The sequence below is a fragment of the Pelmatolapia mariae genome, linkage group LG12 (assembly GCF_036321145.2).
Source record: "Pelmatolapia mariae isolate MD_Pm_ZW linkage group LG12, Pm_UMD_F_2, whole genome shotgun sequence".
In the NCBI taxonomy this organism is placed as follows: Eukaryota; Metazoa; Chordata; class Actinopteri; order Cichliformes; family Cichlidae; genus Pelmatolapia; species Pelmatolapia mariae.
The window spans coordinates 11,992,347-12,019,714 of NC_086237.1; the positions used below are offsets into that span (position 1 = coordinate 11,992,347).

A 27,368-nucleotide genomic window follows, 5' to 3' on the forward strand; every position below is an offset into this window, starting at 1 on the left:
AGCTTCACAGAAAAGCAGCTTGTCTCAATAATGACCTTGTCTTTTCTATGCTGGCTAATGATTCAAGGCCATTGTGCTGCTCTGGCTCTTTGATTTCTCAGGCCTTTCCTGTACACCATAATGAGCTTCTCAACTTGGGATCATCCCCGGAGCCAAAGTCGTTACGAAGCAGAACGTCTGGTGTTTGAAGCTCTGTCCCCCCCCCTTCCGACCTCTCGGCACGGTGTAGTAACATATGAGCTCCCATGATGCTCGTCGACTCTCAGATATATTGTGAAAGAATGAAAAGAAAAACAACACGTCTTGATTTTCCTTTAAGACCCTTAACCTTCTTGACAAATGTCATCTTCTTTAAAGGACGTCTGCATTCAGCATTACAAATCTAAATGCTAACAACTGTCACACAGCAAATTAAACAGAACCTTTGCTTAATTTTCAACTTGACACGTTTCGACACGAGCGCTAAAGGAGTTCACATTTAATAGTTTATCTCAAAGAAGGTATACTTCTTATAAAAATGAGCTCATAAACTGATTACGCAGATCAGGGAAAGCAACACCAAACCACCATCCTTCTGTTCTGCCCCCCCCGCCGTGATTTACTTTTGTTTGACAAACACAGCTCAGGTCAGACTGCAGGGCCTGTGTGCTAAACTAAAGCCTGCTAGAATAACAACATGGGATTACGTAGCTGCTCAGGTGCGGCGTATACCTTAAATTCAAGTCCACTGAAGCAAATCTCCTTTCAGATAAGTCAACACAATCACATAGCTGCATGGAGCAGTTAAAAGTCATCAGGAATTCCAGTTAGCTTAATAGAAATGGAAATAATGGTGATGCAGCTCTGACATGATACATTTAAATATTTTTTTTAAAAAGCACACTAAAATATAATGAGTGAAAATAAAGATTTGATTTTATTTTGGAGACCAATATACTTTCTTTGTATTTTCACATTGACCCCTTCCTCGCTATTCTCAGATTTAAATAAAACATAATCAGTATATATACATCAGAACATACCAACACAACTTTGATAAGATGCTTCAGTTGGTCTAACTTGTAAAGACTGAACATGGAAATCAGTTGTGATCATGTATTCACCGGCATCTTCCGACCATGAAGAGGATCCTTTATTTAATCTGTATCAAAAAGAATTGAAGTGCTTTAATTCTGCAGCTGTACAGCGCTAAGGAGTGAAACACGTACTGTTAGAAAGAGCGGACTCCTGAGTTTCACGTGGTTGTCGGTAGGTAGCTGCAGTGACTCCAAACATGCTCGCAAAAGTACGGGATGAGTTTGACTATCACACAAACATATGCCATGCATCTGGAGGGGGTATTTGTGAACAATGTAAGTTTTGCATGTAAAACTTTATATTTATCCATGTATTTTTAAATTTACCACAAGCTTCTATGTCCATTACTTTTAAAAATACAGCCCTTTGGGATCATGTTGTTGTTAGTGATAAACCCTCCATGTTATAATGTTCATAGCTCAACTGTAATCTCAGTACATGAGAAGCACAATCTATTTCCATATTGTATCAGCACACATGATTGTAATGTATGTATTGATCATAAATCTGTAAATCTTCTCAGAGCTCGGTGACTCAGCCTGTGTCCGTTCCCTCGTTGTAAACTGACCAGAGGCTGATTCGCTGGTCCTTTGATCCGGCAGCCAGGACTCTTTGTCTGGGGTCCCGGTGGTCAGAGAAAGCTACACTGAGCACCATGTCTGTGTGGTACTGTAGTACCGCCAGCGGCCGGAGCTTCTTCCAGCCAAATACTCTTATCCGGTGGTCCCAACCTGCTGAAGCCAGAAGTTTACGATCCATGCGGATACACAGCTGGGAAACCCCGGGGTTGACCAGCGTCACGCAGTCCTGCAGCTGTAAGAAAGAAACAGGAAAAATATCTGAACAGGTGACTGCGTGCTACAAAAACACAACTACAAAGGCATTCTCGTATGTATTCCAAGCCTCATGCTTGTTTAAGGATGGGATGTAGCATTTTTTTCCTAACTGTAAATGTAACACCAAATAACCCATTTTTCATGCAAATAGAGGCAAGAAAAAAAAACAGACATACTTAATAGATCAGTAAGTCAATTAATCACTACCGTCTGGGAAAATGTGGCCAAGGCAAACACCGACAAGGAAGGGCTATCAGCTGATCTGATGACTGAGGTCCAAGTGTGAGGCTGGAGGTCTGTTGAACCTGGCTGCATACTCCTGGGACTCAATCATCATCCATAAAACATTAGGGCACGAGGGCCGCGAGTAAATCTCTCGGCGACCCATTATTTGGTTTGGAGTTAGGGAGGCGTATTCTGTAAGCGAGTTACCTGTGTCGCCGTTTGGAAGAAAGCGAGAGACCATCTCGCTGAAATGCTTGTTTGCAGAGACCGTGTTGCTTTAAGCACCTCTGATGAATTACATTCACACTGAAAGGTCTGATCAGCGGAGAGAGACCTGATAAATACACTGCTGTAACATCTGCCTGCTAAAGATTAGCCACAGCCCCCTCTCCCTGTGATCAACAGCGTCCCACAGACTGTATCCATCTCTCTAAATGCGCAACATTCTGACAAATGAAAATGAATGGTGGCTAAAATGGTGCTCTGAAGGGCCCCGGTGTTGTGGGCATTCCTGGGGAAGCGAACGTGCTTTTCCTGAAGGGTAGGGATCTCCACCGGATCGCTATACGAGACCTAAACATCTGGCTGTGGGAGCTGAAATCAAACTGGACAGCGTAAAATTGACTTCATAAGTTGTGTCTAGGGAGACTAATGGTTTGGATGGGGAGGAGATGTTGGGAGAATTTATCTGCGTGCTCCTGTTCTGGGCAGGAACCATCCGCAAGCTGCATGTGGAAGACATAAGCCAGGTACTCATAGCCCAAGTGGATAAAGTGGAATGCAAGGGAGAGAAGGAGCAGGGAGGAATGTCATTGATCATAACAGCAAGAAAAGCCAAGTTCAGAAGAGACAGTGATACCATTTCATTTTTTTTCTTTTGTTAGTCAAACCATCATCGCGAGGATGAAACCGTGTGCCCACTTCACCCAACAGAGCCAAATACACAGATACAAAGCAAACTAGGGGGTGAAAGATTGTTCTGAGCTTTGTTATTACCTCAGGTATTTGGTATGCCCTTACCTCTGTCCATCTGGTTTGCATTAGAGTCCTGATAATGATGGGTTTAAGTGTCTGTTTTTGTTTGTTTTGCTTCCCATAGTTTGTGTCAGGAAAAGGCATTTGTTTCATTAAGGGGTCAATTGCAGGCAGTAAATGGCTAATGAAGTAGTGATGGTCATTCAGCAAAGCTGCTTGGGTAATTGTTTTTACTTTCTGTCTGAGAAAGTGGAGAGGAAAAAGTAGTAAAAAGAAAAAAATGGCTGCCTTGTGCTATAATTTAGAATGAGTGATGCTCATGTGAAGCTCTGCTGGTTCCTGAGCTGCCGACGATCAGTGTCGAGTCGCGAGGCGCCGGAGCTTGGACTGAAACAATCAGCTGACTGACTGAGAAGTAAAAGAGAAATAAAACCGTGAGATTCAATTAGCTGCCAATTTATCAAATCTAAACTTAAAGAAAAATCCAGGCCAGCTTTATTTTATTGCAATTAATTTTGTGCTGGCTTCACTTTGGGGTTAACTCTTAATTGCACTTTACCTACTAATTTATCAGTAAATCACATCTTCCTGACAGGAAATGGGAGTTACAGCCTAAAAGTAATATTAATTTTGATCATATAGATGATCTGCTTAAACTTAGGACACTTTGGAGACCGTTGTTTTTTTTTTTTCGATAATGATTGAAAAAACAACAGGATGATTAAAACATTTTGATAAACATTTTGACTTCGGTATTTAGAACAAAGCCACGTACCCTGACTCCAGACTTTAATTCCAGACACTAAGCTAAGCAGCTGCTTTTTCGAAAAGACAACAATCTCCTAAATGTCAAAAAAAAAAAAAGATCAAAAATCCTGCTGCTCAAATTAGATTTTTTTAAAACTGTCTTCTAGGAACAGTAAATTGATTGGATTTGGCTTTTTAAAAATATTACCTATTTATTTGGACCATAAAAGTGGGCCAAATAAATAAAGCTGTGCTTCAACTGGCTCTGAGGCTGCAGATTAATTTGAATTAAAAAAATATGAAAAATAGTTGCAGCCCTTGAATATATTATTTCTAAATGTCAGAAAAACTCTTTGCTCTTGGAACATAAGACTATTGTCTTTTCTAACTCGATGTTCTCCGGCAGCAGCATTGTTGCTTTTGCTGTCAGGCCACACCACATCTAACTGAAAATGCAGCTGACTTCAAGTGCTGCCATTAACCAGTCCTCAGTCTCTAATGAAATCCATTAGCTCTAACCGGGGAGTCTTGGCTCGCATTATTTCCACCCCATTTTTCCTCAGATTGCTTCCTCGCTATCTCATCACAGACAGCATCCATCTTTGGTCTTCATCATTCTTTTTTCTTGTTTTTTTTTTCTTCCCTTTTTGGAAACACTCCTTCCTGGGCTGTGTTACAGCATGCAGATAAACACACACAACGGGGTTTGCTGTCTAAACGCCAGATTTCTCAGCTGTCAGGAGGCTACCAGCTCTGCTCAGCAGCTGGGCCTATGACAGATCCAACACAAACTCACACTTCAGGATCCTCTTTCGTAGCATCTCACCAGAGCGAGCCGACGTTCAAAGGGAGTGTCCACTTGGCAGGTTTCACTCGTGCTTTGCTTCACTTTTTTCCCCCCTTCTTCTTCCCTCCTGTCTTTAACCTTGGTCTTGGCACCAATCTTGGTGTTCACACTGATCTACTGAAATGTCCCATCATCGCTCACTCACTCGAGTCTAGCGGCTGGAAGGGTTTTCACAGGTATTTCTGACACACCCTGTCCCTGAATCACACTCGGCAGTGGGGAGATTACAGCCTTTTGTCACCTTGTCTGTTAGAGCTCGGCTCTGGCTGACAGGAGATGGATGTGTCAGGTGAGCAATCCCATTCAGAAATGATAGGAGGAGGAGGAGGAAGGGTGATGCCCCATAAAAAGAGTGAAGATTTTTTATATTGCAGCACAGCTGAAGTTGGGCCTGATTTGATCGGATCCAAAAGCCAGGACTCGACACTAGCAGTTGCAGGAATTGTGGTTTCCCAAAGAAATCGTGCAGGTGACAACAGGGGATATTTTTACATTGCTGTGTATGTGAGGAGCAGGATGTCCACCTGTAGAGAACTGTCATCAGCTCCAGCAATAGCTCACTGTCAGACACGCCTGATTTACATTGCTAATCTTCCCCTGTCTATACCCCGTTTTCCCTTCTCCAGTCCGCGACTGCTGTCTTTTTCCCTCTCCAGGAGAAACCCGTCACTGCACGTGCCAATGCAGGTGAGCATCCACCTAAATAAGCATCCATCTGGTTTAACAGGTTGTAAACACTTAAGTCTCACGTCTTTATACAACATAGTCTCGACCCTCACAAATTCTCAAAAATGCACACTGCACCAGAGCAGAGGGGGGAAAAAATGCTATGAAATGATATCAGGCTTTCCAGGTCAAGCAGAAGATAAAGGCCTCTGGAAGCCATTCGAAATACATTAACCTCCATTCCTGAGGCTATCTGTCTTTATCTGGCCTTGATAAGCTCACTTCACAGCCTTTCAGCCTCGCTAAATCATAACTGCGCTGCGTTGTGTCACATTCAGTTTCCCCACCGTTTCACCAAAAAAAAAGGAGAAAAAAAAAGCATCCAGCCAGCTCTGCTGCACTGGACTGTATCGCAGGGGTAATTTGTGGGAAGTGGGATGCTGTGGCACTTACAGCCTCCTCAGCCTTTATTGCAGCCTCCCACTGTGAACTACTGTTCCCTTTACTGCAGATGTGTTTTTTGTTTGGTTAAGGGGCCTCTCAGGTTTTGATATTTTTATTACCTCTCAAGGGTCATCAGTCAGGACCCCGGGCCAGGGTCCACCAACCGGCAGGTCCCCCCTGCCTGCTTGCTATGGCCACACAAAAATACTTTTGTGGGAAGAACTGAGGATAGCTGTCTGGACGTCACACTGAGCTGCACTTCAGAATAATTTAAAAGCCCCCGTTGGATCCTTTCCCTCTCCTTGTGCTTTCTGCCTGTCATACTCATCCTGGATTACACGCTGAATCAATATTTTGTTGCTCGAGCAAAATAAAGCAAATAAACCCCTCTCCTCCTGTTTTCAGTATATTGAATCAAATCCTTCGCAGTGTTTTCCTAGACACATATTTAGGGGTGAAAAAAAATGGAGCTTTGCAAATATTTCTAATTCAAGCATTCATTTGTAAAAAGCCTTGGAAAGAATAATACCGCTTTCACTGTGCAGGAGTGTACTATATCAGCCTCAGGTTCCCCTTGGCTCGGATTCACGGGGGTTGGCTGAAAAATAGGAGCATTCCCTTTTGCTCATGAAATCAAGAGAAAATACAGCTTCAAATGAGGCGTTAAGTCTCGGAGGCGTTGGCTGTTATGTAAAATGAATTATGGTACAAGCTGATATGATCTCTTTTGGTGTTAGTGCAGATGCACTGGCATGGAATTTATTGTATAGACAGGACGTATGTTTGAGAGTCTGTCTGTGTTTTAACAGAATTATGGTAAGAGGAATGTTGTATGCTAAATGAATTAAGTATGCCTTGATTTTCCTCTTTTTAAAACCAGAAAATGACACACATTTTTCTTCCCAGCTGTAATCAACGGTGACGTGAGCATATCGAGGTCTAGTATGCGATTGTGTATCAATGTACATGTGGGTGGTAAGACTCTGGAGTGACAGCCCCAGCTTGGCCCTTGGCCCCCAGCTCTGCCAATGCTGTGTAACCAGCAGCTGATTTATGGCCCCTGGAGCCCTGCTGAGCCTCTTCCTCTTTGGCCCCTGATGTTTTCCAAGCAAGCCCAGAGAAAGGTAACACTCCTCCGCTGCTGTCTCCTCCAGTTCCTTTTTATACTATTTCTAGGGACTCTCTTGTTCAACAATTAGTTAGCAGGTCAGCTTATTTGGGGTCTTAGCTAGGGACGCTTCAGTAACCAATATGAATTAGCATGACTAGCTCAACAAAGGTAGTTGTATCCTTTGGAATACTTCTATTTATTATTAGTCCTTTATTTATCCAGGTAAAAAATCTCATTGAGATTAAAAATCTCATTTTCAAGAGAGACCTGGCATCATGTCTAAAATACCTTCAGTACTTAACCCTAATTTGGCAGAATTGTTAGTATTATTTGATATAAAGGAAAGTACATAGTGACCCAACTGAAACATCTGAACAGAAAAAAACAGCTCAAATCAAGCACAAATCAATTTAAGTCACAAATACTTAATACAGCTAGCTAAAAGCAATGATTAAAGCTATGTTTTTCTAAGTTATCACTGTGGATTAGAGGTTACTGCAGGTGTATCATAACAAACAAATTCACATTTTCACAGTTTGAGAGTGACTGACCAGTCAGATCAAACGCTCTGTCCTCTACTGACCTGCAGGTTGCTCTGTCCATCCAGCCTCCAGGAGGAGAGCGTCTTCTCAGAGGAGCCCGATACGCCCCTCAGACTTGTGGTGTCAAAGGTCAGGCACATGACAGGCTCAGGGTGGGCTTTGACTTGGCTCAACTTGGACCTCTGGGTTACGTCCCACAGCAACAGAGAGCCATTCTCGTATCCAGCTAACAGGAGAGGCCCGGAGCCCGAGTCTGGCTGAAGAGAGGAAGGAGAAGGGACAGCAAGATGGAGAAGAGGGGACAGAAAGTGAAGTATGAGTTAAGATGTGAGATGAGAGCTGTGTCGTAAAAAAAAGAAAAAACCACGGAAACCACTGCGCAATGCTGGAAACTGAGAGGAGCAGAGGTTATCATCCTGGAAGCTCCCGCTGACACTCAGAGAAACGCTGCGGGCTCCATTCGTCAGCTTGCTGCTCTCTCTTTCCAGCACTCCATTACACCACTCCTCACTTTACTCCTCATCTATATTACTAAGCCACAGACATCACAGCCTGCACAGATAGAATACTGCATCAGGTAGTGAAATAAAGCAAAACGCTGAAAAAATGCTGCTTTTCTCGACGTGTAGCTGAGATTTTGTGTTCATGTCTTCCTGACTATCTCCTCATTATTCAATGTTCTGGTTTTTCTCCACTTTAATGTGTTCATGTTTTATTATTTTATTCTATTTTGATCTTTTTGCGACCAGTATAACTCCTACTCCTCTGCAAAAAATACTCTCAAACTGCATACTCGCGATCTAAAAAGAATATATAAATATAACTTTCGTACAAACACGACACATATAATCTGGCTTCACATCCATTTCATCTCCGGACGTTCCAGATCCAGCTTGAATGTTTACAACTGGCGAATCCATCAGAGTAAATCTTTCAAATCACATGAAATGAAATGAAACCAAGTGTGCAAACAGGCATCAGACAAAATAAAAAAGAATCTTCTGTTAAATATATAGAGCAATCTATGGTGACCATAAAATAGAGTTGCATGCATATTAATAGGGCAAAGTCAGCAGTGTAACATTTGAAAAGAATAATAAAGCTGTGCCTTCCCACTGTTGTGAGTCCACAGATAACCTCTGAGTGCTCGCTTCCTCTACAGCAGTATAATCAAGCCAGCTCAGAGACTGTGTGGAGGTATAGCTGAGCTTGTAAATTATGTCTGTGAACAAGCGCATAAAGGTGGGCTGGTGAAAAGTAGCTGCCTTATATAGGCACTGCTGGAGGCGAGACGTGAAGGACGAGGGAGGGACACCTGGTGAGATTTTCCCATCATCCCGCTTCCTGAAAATCACATTTTTTCCGTAAACATATACAAAACACTGTAGTCCGTTCTACCGTAAATACGTTCCTTAAAACGCCCTAATGTGGCCTGAAGAAACAGATATGTACGTATATCCTAACTCATGGCTTTACTTTAAAATACCGCCAGGCCTCCAGAAATAGCACAGTGCCATGCGGAAGGTAGGAGGGTAAGAAATTTTTTCCATATGTGCAAGGAGGCCGTGTCTGCCATTTTTTTCCCTACTCATGTCCAAGTCCTCTTCTCACTTAACGCCCTATATTTCTCTTCTTGCAGCTTTAAACAAATTATAGACAGAGTCGTGTATTCCTTCCAAACACATCAGCGAGGACGAACACTAAGGGATTATGAAAACAAATAAAAACACGTGAAAATCAGTGGCCCCTGCTTGCCGGCAGGGACCGGGCTAAGCGTTCCAGGCTAGGGGCCCACCGTTTCACTTAAGTGTAGGACCTCGCTGATTGATGATGTCATGGGTCAGAGGTCGGGGAACCCTGGGTAGACATGTAATTCATTATATCCTCCACAGGCCTTTCTACAAGAGGGCTCTCTGCTGGAGTGGGGCTGGGGCTCAGGGAGAAGATTCATCACCAAAGAGCAACTGGAAAGATGGATGGAAGCTGGCTGGAGATGCAGGACCAACGGAGGAGACTTCTCTGTGTCGTCTCCAGGATGGCAATGTCATGTGACTTTCAGCCATGTTTTCATAGCTGTATTTATGTAGCATATTAGCACGTAATTAGAGACTGATTTTTTTTTTCCGTTTGTTTTAGTGCACAGGACACTCACTGAGTAGAAAGAGCAAGTAGGAATGGGACACAGAAAATGATCTGGGCAGAATTAGACCAAGGCCTCTGCAACCTTTCAGCATACAGATTACTTACTCTACCAGGTGAGCTGCCCTATAGGCCAATTTTCATTCTTTTAGCAAATATGCCAAGACATCATTGTGCCATTTTTACTGTAAACATATCACAACCCCAATGCTGTGTAAAATGTAAATAAAAGAGAATGTCATGATTTGCAAATCTCATTGTCTCATATGTTATTCACAAAAGGACAGAGCAGAAATACCAAATGTTTAAACCAAGAAAATTTTCCATCTTAATAAAAATACTGACTCATTTAATGGCAGTAAGACATCTTTAAAAAGCAGAAGCATAGACAGTTTAAGGTTGTCTTTCCAGATGCAGGCTTTTGAACTGAGAGCTGATAACTAGTTAGATAGTCTCTCCTTTCCTTAGTCCAGAGGACACGGCATCCATGTTTTCAAAAGAGAATTTTCAAATTTTAATTCGGTTCCAATTTCCCTCAGTCCATTTTAAAAGGGCTTTGGACCAATTTCTGGATCATGTTCATGATGTGCATGATAGGGTGTTATCCTGCATTTATAGGCGGAACAGCAAACGGTGTTCACAGACAGTGATTTGTGGAAGAGTTTATGAGCTCATGCAGTGACTCCTATGACAGAATCGTGCCTGCTTGTAATGCAGCACAGCCCGAGGACCCGCCGGAATCTAGTACATATTTTCATCTTGGTCCTTTGATTGATATTATGCACTGGTAAAGACTTTGCATTAAGGTATTCAAATTCTTTGATGAACATCATTCCAAAATTGTTCCACAATTTGTTAATGCAGTTTTTTTACAGATTGATTCTATCGTGAATAAAATATTGGTTTATGAGATTTGCAAAAACAGTTGCATCCCAACTGTTTTAGTCTTGGAGTTGTATTAAGACTTCTAGTGAGATATACATGCTGTAAGGTGGTATAGCTGTGTCCTGTTTGACAATTAACACTCTGAGCGCTTTTGTACTGAATATATTAATTATATTATATTATATTAATATTCATTTATTCGTTTCCTTCCTTCTCTTGTCTGCTGAAACAGTGTTTAATGTTTAAAATCCACCTGCCGCTGAAGCATCAGAAACTACAAATATGATGTGCACAGGTACATCATATTTGTCAACATAATCAACATAATCAACATACATAATACTTATGTTATACATATAACATATTATGTAAGGCAATAAAAATATTTACACAGTTTTCTAAAACTCATCACCAAATTGCTTGCTTTAGGTAACGATCAACTTTGAAATGATTGTTTTTAAAGAAAGCTGCAAAACCTTAAATTTCACAATCTGACAGAATGTTTCCGCTTCTCAATTTTACCATGTCAAACAGAGTGAAAAGCATTTCATAATTCTCCTATAACCCTCTTTTCCTCTTTTTAAGTTTTTTCTATTTTCCTCCAGAATACATATCCTCTTTACAGAAAAGTTTAACAATTGTTATAGAGGTCATTACATTTTCTAACTAAGAGCTTAATTCACAAATGTGAGCAGATTAAATCACAGTTCTGAGAAAGTTCCTCTTTCTCAGGAAAAAAGTGCAGTTGCAGCCCTGAAGCACTTCAGTTCAATCTCTGGTCACAATTTTTTTTTGATGACTTTGCACATCATAAAATAAAAAAAAAACATTTGTACTTATTATGTTTGTGTAATGCCTCAGTTTACATCAGGGATGTCAAACTACTTTTAGAAACATAAAGCATGTGCAGCTCACTTTGATGTGGGCGAGATGAGTGAAACTCACTTTCAGTGTAAAAACATTTAACTACACATTTAATCCCTGACATATTTTAATATAAGATAAAGAAGTGCAACTTTATCAGGACATCTCAGGTCTTTCTACATGATAAATGTGTACAATTACAGAAAACGTTCACTGCCCAGACTGTCTCATATTTATAAAACAAGGTTTTCGATGAAAAAGATTTTTTAAACAAAATTTCTATTGTACACGGTGAAAAATTAAACTGTTTACCTAACTACTTTGTCGTAATATAAATGTCTGTGGGGGGAATCTTTATCAACAGGAATAGCTAGGAATTTATGAATATACAGTAAAAAAGTCCAAACCTTTATGCCTTCCATCATATTTTCTAAACATCTCCAGTGGGCCGGCTTCGGGTCTTTGCTGGCCCGGTGCTGATCCCGGGCCTTAAGTTTGATACAACTGGTTAAGACAAACAGAAGAATGCAACTTCCACTGTAACTGCCATTTAGCTTTTGTGTTCAACATTAAAATTAGTCATGTTAATTTTTTCACAATAGTTAAAGTAAATAGTGGTAATCTACAGGGGCAGATTGTCACAAAGCAGGGCCATAAAAATCACAGACTTTACTGACACCAACTAATATGTGCCATTTATTGGTGATGTTCTGTACTGTTTGTCCTTGTTTATTATAAGGTATGTAAATGGTCAGTGGTACTTGGATAGCACTTTTCAACTCTTACTGACCACTCAAAGTGCTATTTACACTACAGGCCACATTCACCCATGTCTTAAACATTTTCTACCCACACACTCACCCACCAACGATGCATCACGAACAATTTGGGGTGCAGACTGGAGAATCCGCTATGATCCCAGGAACACAGCCATCATACATGAGAATTTTTATATTAACCTATATTATATAGTTTTATAGGCATATAATTTTTTCTGTATTTTTTGCCAAGGACAATGTAAAGGAATCATTTACACTAACAATCTACTCTCTATTCAGATGTGCACTGTCGCTTTCACAAAATAAAAACATAATCAACAAGATAACTGGAGAAAAATGGCATCATGAAGCTAATAAATATTCAGTGTCATTTCCTTGTGTTGTGATTCCGGCCTAAATCACGAACAACCCTCAGACCAGTTTGTTTGCTGATGTGGCCACCACAGGCCTCGGGCAGACACTGCTTCAACATAAGGAACCAATCGCCTCCTTCGCTTTTCGTCCCGGTCTCACCATGATGTCATGGCCACGAGGCAGCAAGGTGATGAGCTGAGAGTGATGGATATCTGTATAGGAACATTTCCTTTCCCCCCGCCAGCCTCTGTTCACATTAAAAGCCTTGCACATCATATATCACTACTGTCCCCCTGGCCAAGCCTGACATCGGCACACAAGTCAAACCCACATGTGGAGGTGCTTTCCTCCTCCTCCACTCGCCATCGTTCATGGCTTCCTAGCCGATCAGATGCAGAAAACCCTGATAATAAGCTCTGTCACCTTTATGTCATAGCCCACTAAGGGCTAGGTGGGATTTTAATGGAGTGAATTGTGGCTAAATTTGGAAGAAAGCGCTGCTTAAGACTTAATCGTTTCCATAAACTCCTGCAGAGAGGTCTTAAAGGCTGACAATAAATCTGTTGGTGAGTCTGCCTTAAAAATATAGGAGGATAATCACTTCTCGTCTCAGCAGTGGGAAGAAAAGAGGGAGGGGTGGCGAGTGTGAAGACAGAGAGAAGAGATAATTGGCAGTGGCTTCTTCCTGGAGTGTGTGTGATAGGGAGAGACAGGGTGGAGAGATGGAGATACAGTTGGGTCCATATATATTTGGACAGAGATGACTTTTTTTACTTGTTTGGTTCTGTATGTTACCACAATGAATATTAAATTAAACAACTCAAATGCAGTTAAAGTTCAGCTTTAATTCAATGGGTTAAACACAAAGTTTGCATAAAAATGTGAGGAACTAACAGATTTTTTTTAAACACGAGCCCTTATTTTCAGAGGATCAGAAGTAATTGGACAAATTCAATAACTGACAATAAAATTCTTATTTCTAATACTTGGTTGAAAAAGCTTTGATGGCAATGACAGCCTTTAGTCTTGAACTCTTGGACATCACCAGATGCTGGGTCTTCAACAAAACTAAAGAAAATTCAAGAATATTCTACTTCTTTGCTTCAATAAACTCCTGGGTTGCTTTGGTTGTATGTTTTGGGTCATTGTCCATCTGTATTATGAAACACTGACAATCAATTTGACTGCATGTAGCTGGATTTGAGCAGACAGTATGTCTCTGAACGCCTCAGAATTCATTCGGCTGCTTCTGTCCTGTGTCACATCATCAACAAACATTAGTGTCCCAGTGCAACTGGCACCCATGCACCTCCAAGCCATCACACTGCCTCCGCCGTGTTTTACAGTTGATGTGGTACACTTTGGATCATGAGCTGTTCCACGCCTTCTCCATACTTTTTTCTTGCCATCATTCTGGTAGAGAATAATCTTGGTTTCATCTGTCCAAAGAAGGTTTTTCCAGAACTCTGCTGGCTTTTTTGTTCCAATCTAGCCTTTCTACTCTTGAGGCTTATGAGTGGCTTGCCTCCTGGAGAGTGTTGTTCACTTGTTTGGCTGTTGTGAAGGGATTTCTCATCACCATGGAAATTATTCTGCGATCATCCACCACGCATGTCTTCCATGGACGTCCAGGTCTTTTTGCGCTGCTGAGTTCACCAGTGCTTTCTTTCTTTCTCAGGATGTACCAAACTGTAGATTTTCCCACTCCTAATATTGTAGCAATTTCTCAGATGGTTTTTTTTTTCCTGTTTTCGGGTGTCTACACATTATGTCCACTATGTAACTATAATTGGAATATGTTTCAGGAAACAGGTAAAAAAACAAAACTGTCAGCGTCCAAATATATAAGGACCTAACTGTAGCTGCTTCAGCCGTTGCTTCCTGCTGTGTCAGGTTAAGGAGGCAGTAGGCAGCATATGAGCATTTAATGCGAAAGGCAAGATAACGTTTGTATTGTTTTTTCTTCTCGTGACTGAGAAAGACCTGCCATTGTGTGTTTGATAGTGAGTGAAAGAAGGGGTTGTATGCATTCACAGATGCACAGAGACAGGGCCGGGTTTTCAGTCTTTTCTTGCGCTCGGAAACTCTTGAGTCACTCAGTCAGTGTAACAGATGAACATGCTTTGAAAGGAATCGGCCTGAAATGATTTACAATCACCTGGGCCCTTCGGCTTTGAAGTCAGACAGCTGCCTGTGCTGTATTACAAAGATATTATATAATTTATAATGATATAATTGATCATTATGTTTTCTGGCACTCAACGCTCAGCCAGCTTTGGTTCATAAATCAGATGATGAAAGGTGGGTGCAACAGTGAAATCAAAGGCAAACAAGAAAAAACACAAACATGGTGTCAGCAGGCACCGAGACTCTTTTCTCTACAACATCACAAACAATGTCACCTTTATAGGCTTTGCTTTTGACTTATTAACTCTAATTAGTATTACAGGGATGCTGGGCTAAGTGTGCACAGGCCAGCGGCTTGCCTCACTCTGGGGTTCAAGATGATAAGCTGTGTTTTGATTTCTGTTGCCTGTAAACTGCACAGCTCATTACATTTATGCAAACCATCCACAGCCTTGCATCAAAACCCCCCATTCAGTCCCTCCCTGCAGCCCCAAAACCCGGAGAGTTAATAATTAACCATAAAAATAATTACAGGGTTGCGTTAATGGCTGGAAAATAAAACTTTCAACGGCAATCACAAAACAGAAAGCTGTAACTTCTTTTGCCCAGATCAGATTGGATGTACAGCTGCAGGCTGATATATGGCTGTGAACCCCCGGCCTTTCCAAACACTCTAATTACAGTGTTGGGACTCGCTGCCAGCTGAGAAGAAACGCTTGGAAAAAATGATGCGGGACGAGTTGTCGAGCTGTAAATCACGAGCCGCATCTCACGTGTGCGTTTTTTTGTTTACTTTAGCGACTTGTCGTGGGCTGCTGTCCAATCAGAATGAAGCAGGTATGTACGGATGTGCGAGCTTTTATTAACAGTCATGAAACAAAAAGTACATCGTTCGCTGGCTGTCAGTGTGATTTTCTTTTTTTGGATAGTGTGACTGATCATATTGTGAATTTCCTTATTTTCTGTTATGCTTCACTTGTGGCTCCTAATTAGACCTGGACAAAATGTTCTAAAAGACATTTTAGACAGTTTTGTACTAGACGATATCTAAGAAACACATCTCTGCATGTGAGCACAGAAGCTCCACCCTATTTTAGTTGAAATTTATATATTTAGATGAGTGGCAACCAATCAGAAGAAAGTTGTCCTGAAGGGGGGATCACAAGAAATAAAATAGCTCCAAAGATAAATCAGAATAATTTTGACCTATGACTCACGCAAATGTCAAAAAAGATGGGGGGCTGTAAATGAGCGCCATAGGGCCCTTTCTGAGTGTATCTGTGCATTTCTCAGTGTGTGCTGGTAATGGTGCAGAAAAATAGAGTAACAGACACAAGTCCAAATTATCATAATTAAAACAACTCAACAATATCTTTGAAAAAAACACTTTAAACTGATGCTTACCTGCCACAGTTTTAGACACATGACCATCCCCAGCTTTTCTTCTGGCACAAGGGTGCAGACTGCAGTCTTACTGGGCAGCTCGATAATCTTGATCTGTGGAGAACACGTGACAATTACAGGTTAAAAGGGTACCATTACATTGCAAAGAAAAGGATAATGATGGATTTTTTTTCTGCACAAAATGTGGTGTCTCTCCATCTTGCAGCTATTGAGATATTTAACGGGGTCAAGATAAAAAGGCCGGGGGTCACCAGAATCAGTAGCACACATCCCAAGAGAACAATGGATTTCTGTACAAAATTTCATGGCAATCTATCAGCATTAAAATGCTTTCATCCCAATCAAGGTTGTGTTCCTGCCAAACAGGACTGCTATCTCTCACCCCAAAAGCGAAAAATGGCATTGTATGTGCCAGAAACGCCGGTTTCATTCTTTTCACTAACCAACTTAATGGATTTTCTGTTTTCATTAATATATTTTCATTACTGGCACAAAATTATATATACACACAAGTTCTAATTGCCAAGTTGGAATTTGTCTGTCTTCTGCATTCAAGTAACAAACCTGCAACACAAATCCATACTTGCTTTTTTAGGACCTCCACGGATCCGAGTCCCTCCAACCAGCAGTACAGTGTCATCCATCAGCGCAGAGCAGCCGCCTCACTGTCTATAATAAATCCTGCTAAAGGCTCACCCTGCGACCTGAGTGGTGTTTTCCTGCACACATTGGCACTGATTCTGATAAAAAATGCACAGACTAATGATGATGTGTGTGCGTGCATGTGCGAGTGTGTGTACCCACACATCCTGACCAAAGCTCGTTCCTTCGACTTTCTCCATGCTGATGATATACGCTGCTCATATTCATTCTCATTAGGCCTCAGATTAAACAGCCCTTAAAGGAAGCGATCTGTATTTTAGCGCTAAGCCACATCTGTCCTGCATGTTTACCTCTGCGTGTCTGACAAAGAGGGCCTTTAAGGACTTCTCTGTGCCTCAGGTGATCACTGTTCTTGTGTGGCATCACACTGCCCATAAATAAAACACCCACGCTATTAATTAATGTTTCTGCCGTGGCAGCAAACTCCTGGCAGGAATCTCACTGTGAGCAGTAAACAATAAAACCACGTGAAATAGCTTCAGATGGAAACTGCTGCCTGTCTCGGTTACATATCTAAATATCGCCCCGTATTTTGCCCGAGGCGCTGAATCACGCCATTGTGAATGCTCTGTGGCAAGTGCCTCAGTATTGTTCCTTGAGGTAATTCATTAATGTGGGTGTTTTTACTTGCAGATGCATGATAGGGATCTGTCTTGGTCAGTTATGTCTGTGGAATGGGGTGGAGAGCCCAAAATGGAGTGTGGCCTGTTTTGGTCTGCCGTTTATGGGTCTGTAGGTGTGTCTCTGTCTGTGTCTGTTGGGACAATGGCATTATTGAGGTGCTGGGAGTCACAGGCGCCCTGATGCCTGGCCCACTGGACCGAGGTTAGCAGAGGCACGTTTGACTGGATCAGGTGACCGCTCCTTCCCTTTCAAGTGTAGCTCCACCACAGAAGAGCACGTAACATGAATCTGGAGGCAATAAAAGATGGCTGAATAGCTGGCTGCCCCATCCTGCCTCACCACTCAGACACTGGCTCCACACAAAACCAAACAGGCGTGTGGGTGTAGAAAATTAACCTCAAGACAGACAAAACTGTGATTTCATTCCACCATCAGGACTGGGCTGGGATTCTTTTCTTTTTAAGCCACCATTCAAAGACAAAAATGTAAACAGCTACTTTTAAGCAGGAACATGCTCATTACTTACTGCAAAGCACAATTAAAACTGCGCTTTGCTTTCTTAGGAATTCTCAAAGCCATTATGTGTTTTAGACAAAAGCATTCAGTGAAAAGAATGTTACTAACCACAACCACAATTAACCAACATTTAACTGGTGGTCAGTACTAAGATCCTGTCCTGCAAACGTGCACACTGATGCATAAAATCAAGGTTTGCTAATGATGCCATTCAGATCACAGTTTGACAGTTTCTGGCTGCAGAGGGCATGCTCATGTGTCATGTTGACACTACCTGAATGGATTCAATACGCTTATGGATCACATTAAATGGAAAACATCGGTGGAAAGATGATAGAACTTGTAACAAAAACAACTTTGAGGAACACAATTTTCCGAGAGCACACTTACGGTATCAAAACCCACAAATATGTGTGAATTCCATTGAGTTAAACAGCAACAGCAAGTCTGGTCAGGTTTATACAGGATGTGTTTTCACACTCAACTCAGACGGTTTAAACCAATTAAGCTGCTCACCCAAAAAGCTGAGCTATTTATATGCTAACGGAAATCCTTCCATGTCATTTCAAAATGAAACGGAGCATAAAGTTACTCATCAAATGGGAATTTAATTGAATGCGGACGGATGCAGTCGAATCTGCAGTGTTGGAAGTAACACATTACATTTTTCAGTAACGCATTAAACAACTGATTCCAGTAATTACATTACAGATACAATTATGTTGTTATTTTCATTGCAATCGGTCTTCAGTTATATGTAACAACCGAACATGCTTTTTTCTTCCTGAGCACTTGTGCCACAATCAGCTGACTTGTGTTTGTCAGCTTCTGAGGAGTGGCGATACAGATGTTATTTTTATTTTTAGAGCCCAAATGGACAGGAGTGTAATGGTGAAATGCAAATTGAGTCAAAGGCAGAAAGAGCCACAAATTAAAGCTGAGCATTTGCTGACCCCAGCCCGGCAGCCAGAGCCTGAACTTCAGCAGGTGATCTACCTGTTCATGTTTCTAAACTAGAATCACTGTTGTGATCACTTTGAGGTCTCTTTGGGCTGGCTTTCATCTTTGCTTTGTGTTCATACATAAAAACTAAAAGAAATACTGAATGCATGTCCTTGTTAGGACAGGGAGTTGTGTTAGTGTGTGGGACTGGCCATTATGTGACGGTGCACTTCAGGTCATTTCACGGAGTAACAATAAAATGATGCAACTAATAATTTAATGTATTACATTCTCTGGCAAGTAATTAAGTAACATACTGCATTACTTTTAAGAAAAGTAACAAGTAATACTTAATATAATACTTATATAATACTCAATGTAATGTAATAAGACTTGCATTCCTGTGAAAATGTGTTGCAAACACTTCTAGATATTATTATAAAAAGTTGTCACACTCACTAATAGAAACTCACTCTACCTCAAAAAAAAGATTCAATTTTTTACTTAATTACCTTACATCTATAATAGGAACCTTTAAGCTTTCCATTGTCTTCCCTCATGTGTATACAGTTACAATAGCAGATGCTCATATTAAACATAGCTGAAGTTTCAAATAATGAGTTCAGCATAAGTACAGCTAATCCCTGTGAGCCAAAAGCTCAGGCTTCAGACTGCTCTCAGCGCTCAGGGTTCAGACAGTTTTGTCTACTCTTGGTTCTGTATCATATTATATGGTAAGACATCAGTGAAAGCGGATGTTCTTAATATAGTTCTCTCAAGTTCACACCTGTTGTTCAAACTTTTTATTCACAAGGCTCGGCCAGTAAGAAGTAAAAAGAAGCTTAAAACAGCCAAAGGAGCTAAAAGGGCTCATTTTAGACTAAGAATGGACTGAAGGACTTTCAAGGCTTAGTATAGGACAAGTAAGTATCATTTGGATCTATGAATCATGAAAAGTAACTCTTGTGGAGACCAGGAATAAAAATATTGAACTGGAAACAGATTCCCTTTAGGTTCAGAGATTTAGCATATCCTGGCATGTCCTGATAAAGAGGCGGGGGATGAACATGGATTGTAAAGACAACTGAATGTTGACACTGCTGATGTCTAACCTCCTCCGTCTGCTCCCCAGCGTAGGCCAGAAGGTAATTTGCAGGGCTCATCTCTAGAAGGGAGCACTGACAGAATCCAACACTGCCAGTCCACACAGATTCCACCAGCTCACTGCGACCTTCACTCACGTCCCACCGGCAGACCTGCATGTCCCGGCCCTGACTGCGCCACCAACAGGAAGAGCGAAACCAGAGCTGAAAATCTGCAGTTATTCACTATAATATACTTTTTAAAATCAAACAGTTTGTATAGAATTAAACCACAACTGACATACTAACAATATTTCTTATTCACAAATCCTTGCTAAGAAAATAAAGGTAAGAACCAGACGGCTGAGAGAGGTTTACCTGATGAGTGCACCTGCTGACTGCAGTGTGCTGACCCAGATGACAGAATTACCAGAGTGAGCTTCTATGATCTTCTCTGCCCTCCTGCTGTTCAGGTTCCAGATATGTATGGCACCCTTTCCTGACCTGCAAAAACAAGGATGCTGCTTTGTAAAGGATCTTTAATGATCATCACACACATAGAACCTTACACTAAACTGGTTCTGCTTTACAGTAGCTACAAAAATGGTAAGATTTACTCTTGTTCAAAGAAACTAACATTCAAAAAGATGAAGGAGCAAATCGTGGCTCACCCAGAAAACAGGAGGGGAGTGCCCTCTCCTTGGCAGCTAAAGTGAAGTGTGTTAAGGGGTCCGCCCGCCCCCCTCAGGGTGTAAATGGGGGATGGAGAAGGACGAGACATCCTTTGGTCAAGCAATCAAAACGTGGCAGAAAGAAGGCTGAAAACTAGCGCCGCTGCGGTCGCTGTAAAAGAAAAACATGAACATGAAATCGGAATGTAACACGTGACAGTAGTGTATTCTGAGGCTGATGGCGATAAAATGCTTACAGTCCACACTGGATTTCTCCACAAATACCTCTCAGAGACTGCACAACTTCTGATAAACGTATTTTATTCAAAACAGGATAATTGGACACATTTTAGATGAACAAAACAGAAATGAAGTGCACACCTAATATGTCAAATAAGCAAAAAACTTTTTATGCACAAACACTGAGCACGGGCCTCCTTGAGGTGCTTCACCCTTTCTCTTCCACACAGCAGACAGATGTTTTATACACTGTCTGTATTTTCTCTATTGTTAGTAGCTACAAACCCTGTGGCTCTCTTTCGGTCTTCCTCCTTCTAGTCTGCGTGAAAACACCTCTCTTACTCAATATGTCATATATCACCACTTCTGACAGCTGAATTACAGTAAACACAGAGAGCTGAGCTTCTCATTCCTCTTGATCTACAGCCGTTGTCCCAGAGGCAGAGGTAACAGCTCGGGCTTTTAAGTTGTTTGTAGGCTGGGTAGCTGAGGAAACCAACCTGACCACAGGCATGCTGCAAGGAAATGATGCTTCAACACTGAACAATCACATGTGAATGGCTGATATCACAGTTAATAAAATGCTATCCATGTTTAAAATCATGGTGTCAAACTACATGAAAAGACACTTGCCAACATAAAAATTAAGGATGCGCCAACTGGGCTATTATTAGTATTTATGTTTTGCACAGGCATGTGGCCCACGTAATGTAAATGGTAATTGGTTGTTCTTATAAAAGTGCTTTTTCTACCCTTTCACACACATTCATATAAGCGCTTTTTTCTATGCTTTTTCTACCTAAGTGCTTTCTATCTCCAATGGATGCATCGGAGAGCAATCAGCACTACAGCCACCCCTGTAAGCTTACAGGCATTCCCATCCAAGTACTAACCAGGCCCAAACTTGCTTAGCTATTGCCACATTTCTTTGCCTTAATTTATTCATTATTTGTTGTGATTCATTCCTCCATTTTTTAAGTAAAACAAAAAGATCATCATTAAAAAATTAACTGCTTTTCATCATCACCTTTGAACTGGGTTCAGAGAAGTGTATCTTTCCCCTCGGCAAATCTGAGATGATCAAATGAGAAGCTTTGAATGAGGTGACACAGAATTACCTTTTTCAGCCAGTGTAAAAGCGATATGACATAACAGGTAAAAATCAGCCACTGACATTATCTATCCACCTATCAGCTGATATGTCCCACTTGTGTCCAGTATATTGATAGCAGTTAGTATAGGGAAGAACACAATGTTCTGCAAGAACACATTTACTCCAAATATGAACCAAGATATATAATAGTAAGAGTCACAGGCCCTGACAGAGCCCTGATTTCAGTTTCATAGAGTAAATCTGAGGATACACAATGAAAGAATGGAGTCTACCAAAATCTACAAAAAAGTAACATAAGTTCTCTATAATGCTTGGCTGCTACACCAACTGATTAATGGCATTATTTTCCAAAGCATCCCCACAGGTACCTAAAACTGGAAGCCTTATTCTCCTGCCCCGACTCACTCCCCTCCCCTACTTTTACTTATCATAACCCTTGCTCTCTGCAGTCAGCAGACACTGAAACTGGAGCCCGAGGCATTCAGGAGCAGCTCATTTCAGGAGGTTAGTGGTTAAATTGTCCATGTGAATCTGTGAAGCGGAGCGACAGAGACCCCCGATCAACCTCCCTAATTAAGCACATAACAGTGTAGTCCCATGTTCTAACAATGACGGTTATTTCACCAGCTGTACTATTAATTAATATATAAAGCAGAAATTAAAAAAAAAGAAAAAAAAAAAGCATCAGCTTTTTTACCCTGTAATTAAGTTGGTTTAATAAATTAATACATTTCAGAAAAAGAAGGACATTTTCATTCATTAAAAAGAACGTGCAGAAATTTATGTGAATTAAGTGCTCAAAACTTTCTGAGCATAATTCCTGCAGGTGTCCCAACTTTTCACAATAACTTGCAAACCCTCTGTGTGTCTGACAGCAGTGTGGAACAAATGTTACTGATGCATTATTATGACAAAACTCAACTGCCTGAAAGGTACCTAACAAAGGCCGACAGACTGCTTGGTCATACTACAACATCACACAAAGGCCTTGAGAAAAGAACAGGAGAGGTCTCAAAGCCTGGCGGACTGGCACAGTCTCCAGACTGAAACTCAGCTGGATCTGGAGCTGTACAGAACTGAAAGCACGGCAACCAATAAGTGCAAGACATTTGTGGAATCTCCAACGACAAGATTGAGACTGAAATTTGGAAATGTTTAAGATACTGACCGTTAATGTCACACTTTTCTCGGAATTGAACCAACAGAAACGCCTTAAAGCAACAACTGTACAAACTTGTTTTGTATGTTATGAAGATGGCAGCAGTGTTTTTATGGGTCTATCAGTGAAGCTGCTCCTCCTGTGAATGGGTGGGTAAGACTACATTCCTTAGTCCTGCGCCTGTGTGAGTGTGTGACAGGGGGGAGCTAACCCTGATAACAGGTGGGTTATGCTTCCCTTATTGTCCTCTTCCAGTGTTGAGCTGCGAGTCACACTGAGACCTGAAACTGGCTGTTTTCATTGGCTTGCTGTTCCGACTCGCAGAACTTTCCACTGGCGGCTGCAGCTCGCCGTCACCTAAAAGACAACAGCCGGAGACAGCGACGGACACGCGCTTTGCAGGGGCTCGAGAACTGCAAAAATAAACGCACATCCAAAGGATGAGTATAATGGCCATTTTCCCCCAGCCACTATTTCCTCAGTGAGGTTTTCCAGGCGTCAGCATTTCTAGTCGCTGAACTGGCCCAACAATGGGCCTGCTGTTGTGGCTGCAAGCGAGTCAGCTACAAACCCAAACACAAACATGCAGGCAGCTCAGGAAGGGAGAGAAAGACACTGTAAACAAACAACATGGTGACTCGAAGTCACCAAAATGTATTTTCAAGAAGGAAGCAAAGCAAAGGCGGGGGGGGGGGAATCTGCCCTGGCATTTTTCAAGCCAGTAATTTTCACTTGTTGTGAATGCACATCCGCTGTAGTGGTCGAGCTGCAGTAAAGCTGGCAGTAGGACCAGGTCAAAGAAACGCAGACGCAGGTCAAAGAGAACTCAAAATTTACTGGGTTGCTTTTTTTAATAAACATAAGAAACCTTCATAAGGTGAACTATAAAAGACAGGAAGATTCTCTGTGTGGCCATTTATTTTATTAAGCATGTTCACAATGAAAAAAAGAATAGCTACACCTAATTAAACCTGTGTATCGTGCACAAGAATACTAAATCAGGCTGACTGATTAATACACCTGAGCTGGAGCCAGCGGGAAGAGGCAAGAGAGGACTGAGGCTCCTGCTGGCCCTGCAACAGATAAGACAGCTCTGGGTAATCTGACTCAAAGTCCACGGATAAAGGCAGTTTGTCTCTTCTTGGGCCGTCTGTCCACACCTACAGGGTAATTAGGCCTAATTATGAGAGAAAGGTCCGCTTCCCCTTCATGTTATTAAATGAGAGCCAGCCTCGTCCGCCAAGAATCTCTCAACACCAGCAAGGGGCTGGCGACCTTCAGATCAAACACAGCGACTATCTGTGCCCCCCTTTGACTGCACCACCGCCCGTTACCCTCCTCAGCATCACTGCACATACGAAGAGGGAGGGGACACACAGGACAGTCGTTATGATATGGGGCATCAAAGTTTTTCTATTTTTTGTTTTTCCAGCAGAGTTGGAGGGGAGAGTCCTGCACATTCCTCGCTTGGTGCTGTATCACGTGATCGGACACTACCCTCCCAAGCTCCTGACTTGTGGGATTGTGCCATTCATAAATATAAAGAGCAGGCAGGGAAGGATATACTGATCACAGGGGTTGATTATGGGACCTTTTATAATGCCCTAGCTTCACAAGAGCCATTATGGAGGCATGGAATCCCAAGATCCCGTTCTGTGATATGAGCCTCATCAAATATGAGATCTGAGCTGCATGATGAAAACCCAAAGCAGATTACACATAGCTCAAAAGCTCCAGTCTAGATGTGCCCTCCAATGAAAAACCTACTTTATGACCTATCAAACCAGTAATATTCCTTTTCTTAGCCAACAAAGGTCAAGAAAAAGCTTCCAGATTCTTCTAAGGCCACTACATCATACCTCAGCTATTAGTCATACTTCACTATTAGCTGTTTATCAAAGGCAATGCTCTTATCTGCTGCTTCCCTGCTTTTTCTGGTCATGATGGCATTTCCGCCTCGCTTGTTGATCAGTGGGTGGTGAGCTGATTCTACAACCATTAGTCAGCCCTTCTTGCCTCAGCCCTCCCCCTTTCCAACTAATACAGGTTCTCCTGAGGAGGAAACCAATGTGCCAAATAGAGAGCGAGCTCCATTATAAACACGCAGCTAGAAAAACAGAATGGGAAGTGGCAAGGAAGACACACACCCTTTATTGTGTCTTGGTGGGGGTAATCTGGACTGGATAAACAGCCCAGCGTCAGATAGAGGCTGAAGTCAGACACAAGTGCACCAACACCCACTGTCAGTCACAGATCCAATGAGCGGGAAGAGGCAGCATTGTTCGCGTGAATGGCGTGAATGCTAAGCAGGGGCCACTGCAGATAAGGGCTCAATGCCTTGTGGGAGTCACTGATGCAGGCACTGATGGAGCACCATGTCAGAGGGTCCTGATTTAGGAGGTTCTGACTGTGGTCAACAGGTACCAAGAGCCTTATCTGTTTGCATTATCACCCATTTCCTCCATCAGGTCATTTGCCTGGGCACTAGAGGAAAAAGGCACACAAGAGGGTCGACAGCTCGAGGGTCATCATACATCAACGCACATTTTGGGTGTGATCACCTTCGGATATATGGGGATTATGCTGTCAACGCAGCAAATATAGGAAAACAAGTGCATTCTTATTGTGCTCTAATTCAAAAAAGACATCATGCATTGAGGGTTGGGGAACACAGGAAACAGCAAGTTGTTACACTTTGTCAGACTGCACATCCCCCACTCCTTCAGCTGTCAGTCATCTTCAGGGGCAGCGATGAGTGACTGAATGCACAAATCAATGGTGAAAAGTTTGACAACGGGATAACTAGTTGTAGGTGGTGAACGGCTCCTGGAGTTCAACCAGAACTCAACCAGAACGGACTCTTAAATGTGACCGAGTAACAAAACACCATTTACAACACCTGTCCAGCACCTGTGCATTCCTCAAAGGCTGTAGAGGCTCCATATTCATTGCTTTTCTAATATAATAACTAACTTTATAACCTGTAAATACCCAAAAAGAATTTCATAGATGATATGTCATAGACACATATGCTCATTAAAAAGAATTGATTTTAAAAATGTAATATTCTCCTTGACTTATTTCTCACACTCTCTCCATTCTTCAATAAATAAAAAGAATATATAAATATTTATATAAACCTCCCTCAGAACTATTTCCAACACATTTCACGAGGAACATAATCTGTAGCTATCACTACAAACTTCGTTCAAAAAATCAGTACTTTTAAGTACCCTTCTGACCTACAGGAATGGTACACCGTGTATTTTATCCACAAGAGTGGATCCACAACAGAAATATAGCTCTCATGTTAATACAGCTCAGAGGGCAGATAAGAAGCTGCCCTCCACGCAGATGCTGGACTTCACATCCGGGATTTTCGTTATCATACTGAAGGAGATATGTTACACAAGCCTTCGTTAAAATCTAAAATACTGACTTTAAAAAAATGTTTGGAGGTGCTTTGGTTTCTCTCGCGCGATGTTAGTAAGAAACAGGCTAACGTTAGCAACGTGGCTCGAAAATAGCCATAATAAACATATAGACCTTATTTTTAGATGTCAGGAGTTATTGCTGGGTATAGTGAGTACACAGTTTATGAAAAGAAGTAGACGCTTTAATGAATATTGTTAAAATACCATTTGAGCGAGACACCGGTGTTTTCACTGCAGCTGTGGGAGAGGCGATACAAAACATGCGCCGCATCTGAAGGACCTCTATTTACAGAATATGAGCTGTCCGTGAAAGTGCCTGAACAGAACAGTCATTCATATTCTCGCTCTCTCGCTTCCACTTTTTTTTTGAAAATTAAATCAGAAGAGTGCTTATTAATGTGGCACCCTGTACCCATGTACGACCCTTAATAGGTCTATTTTATATTGAACATGCCGTTCTCAACAAATCTCTGAACATTAAGACGTTAATGTTTCTTTATGTAAAAATATTACTTAGTTTTTTAGAGCCACTAAACATTCACTATCTAAAAAAGCGAAATATGGAACTTTTACAGCCTTGCAATACTACATGAACAGGGGAGTCTTTATATATTTTTTTCACCCTTTTTCAGTCTAATTGAGAAAGAGAGACAGAGAAAACACAGGGCCCTAATCCACAGAGCACACAGAGCCCTTTCATGGGAGTGCTGGGAGAGACCTTTATTTGTCCATTCCTATCACGGAGAAAGCGGGGTTTCAAGCTTGGCTAGGTCTAAGCTGGAAGATTAGATGAAACAGGAGTGTTTTAAACCTCTTCTGTGGCCATGGATTAGGGACAGTCAATCCCCCTACACTCCAAAAATGAAACAATACAGAGTACAGGTGGCTCAGTGGAAGAGAG

The 27,368-nt window shown here is 41.7% G+C and overlaps 1 protein-coding gene across 1 annotated transcript; it reads right to left on the bottom strand.

Moving 5' to 3' along the window:
* Nucleotides 1-965: 965 nt before the first annotated feature.
* Nucleotides 966-26,736, bottom strand: gnb1l (guanine nucleotide binding protein (G protein), beta polypeptide 1-like). Its single transcript, XM_063489930.1, has 7 exons — nucleotides 26,672-26,736; nucleotides 20,521-20,692; nucleotides 20,228-20,353; nucleotides 19,880-20,042; nucleotides 16,023-16,115; nucleotides 7,512-7,727; nucleotides 966-1,890 (listed from the first exon to the last, which is right to left on the bottom strand). Exons 2-7 carry the CDS (start codon nucleotides 20,628-20,630, stop codon nucleotides 1,612-1,614), a joined length of 987 nt encoding a protein of 328 aa, XP_063346000.1. The 5' UTR covers nucleotides 20,631-20,692; nucleotides 26,672-26,736; the 3' UTR covers nucleotides 966-1,611.
* Nucleotides 26,737-27,368: the final 632 nt, after the last annotated feature.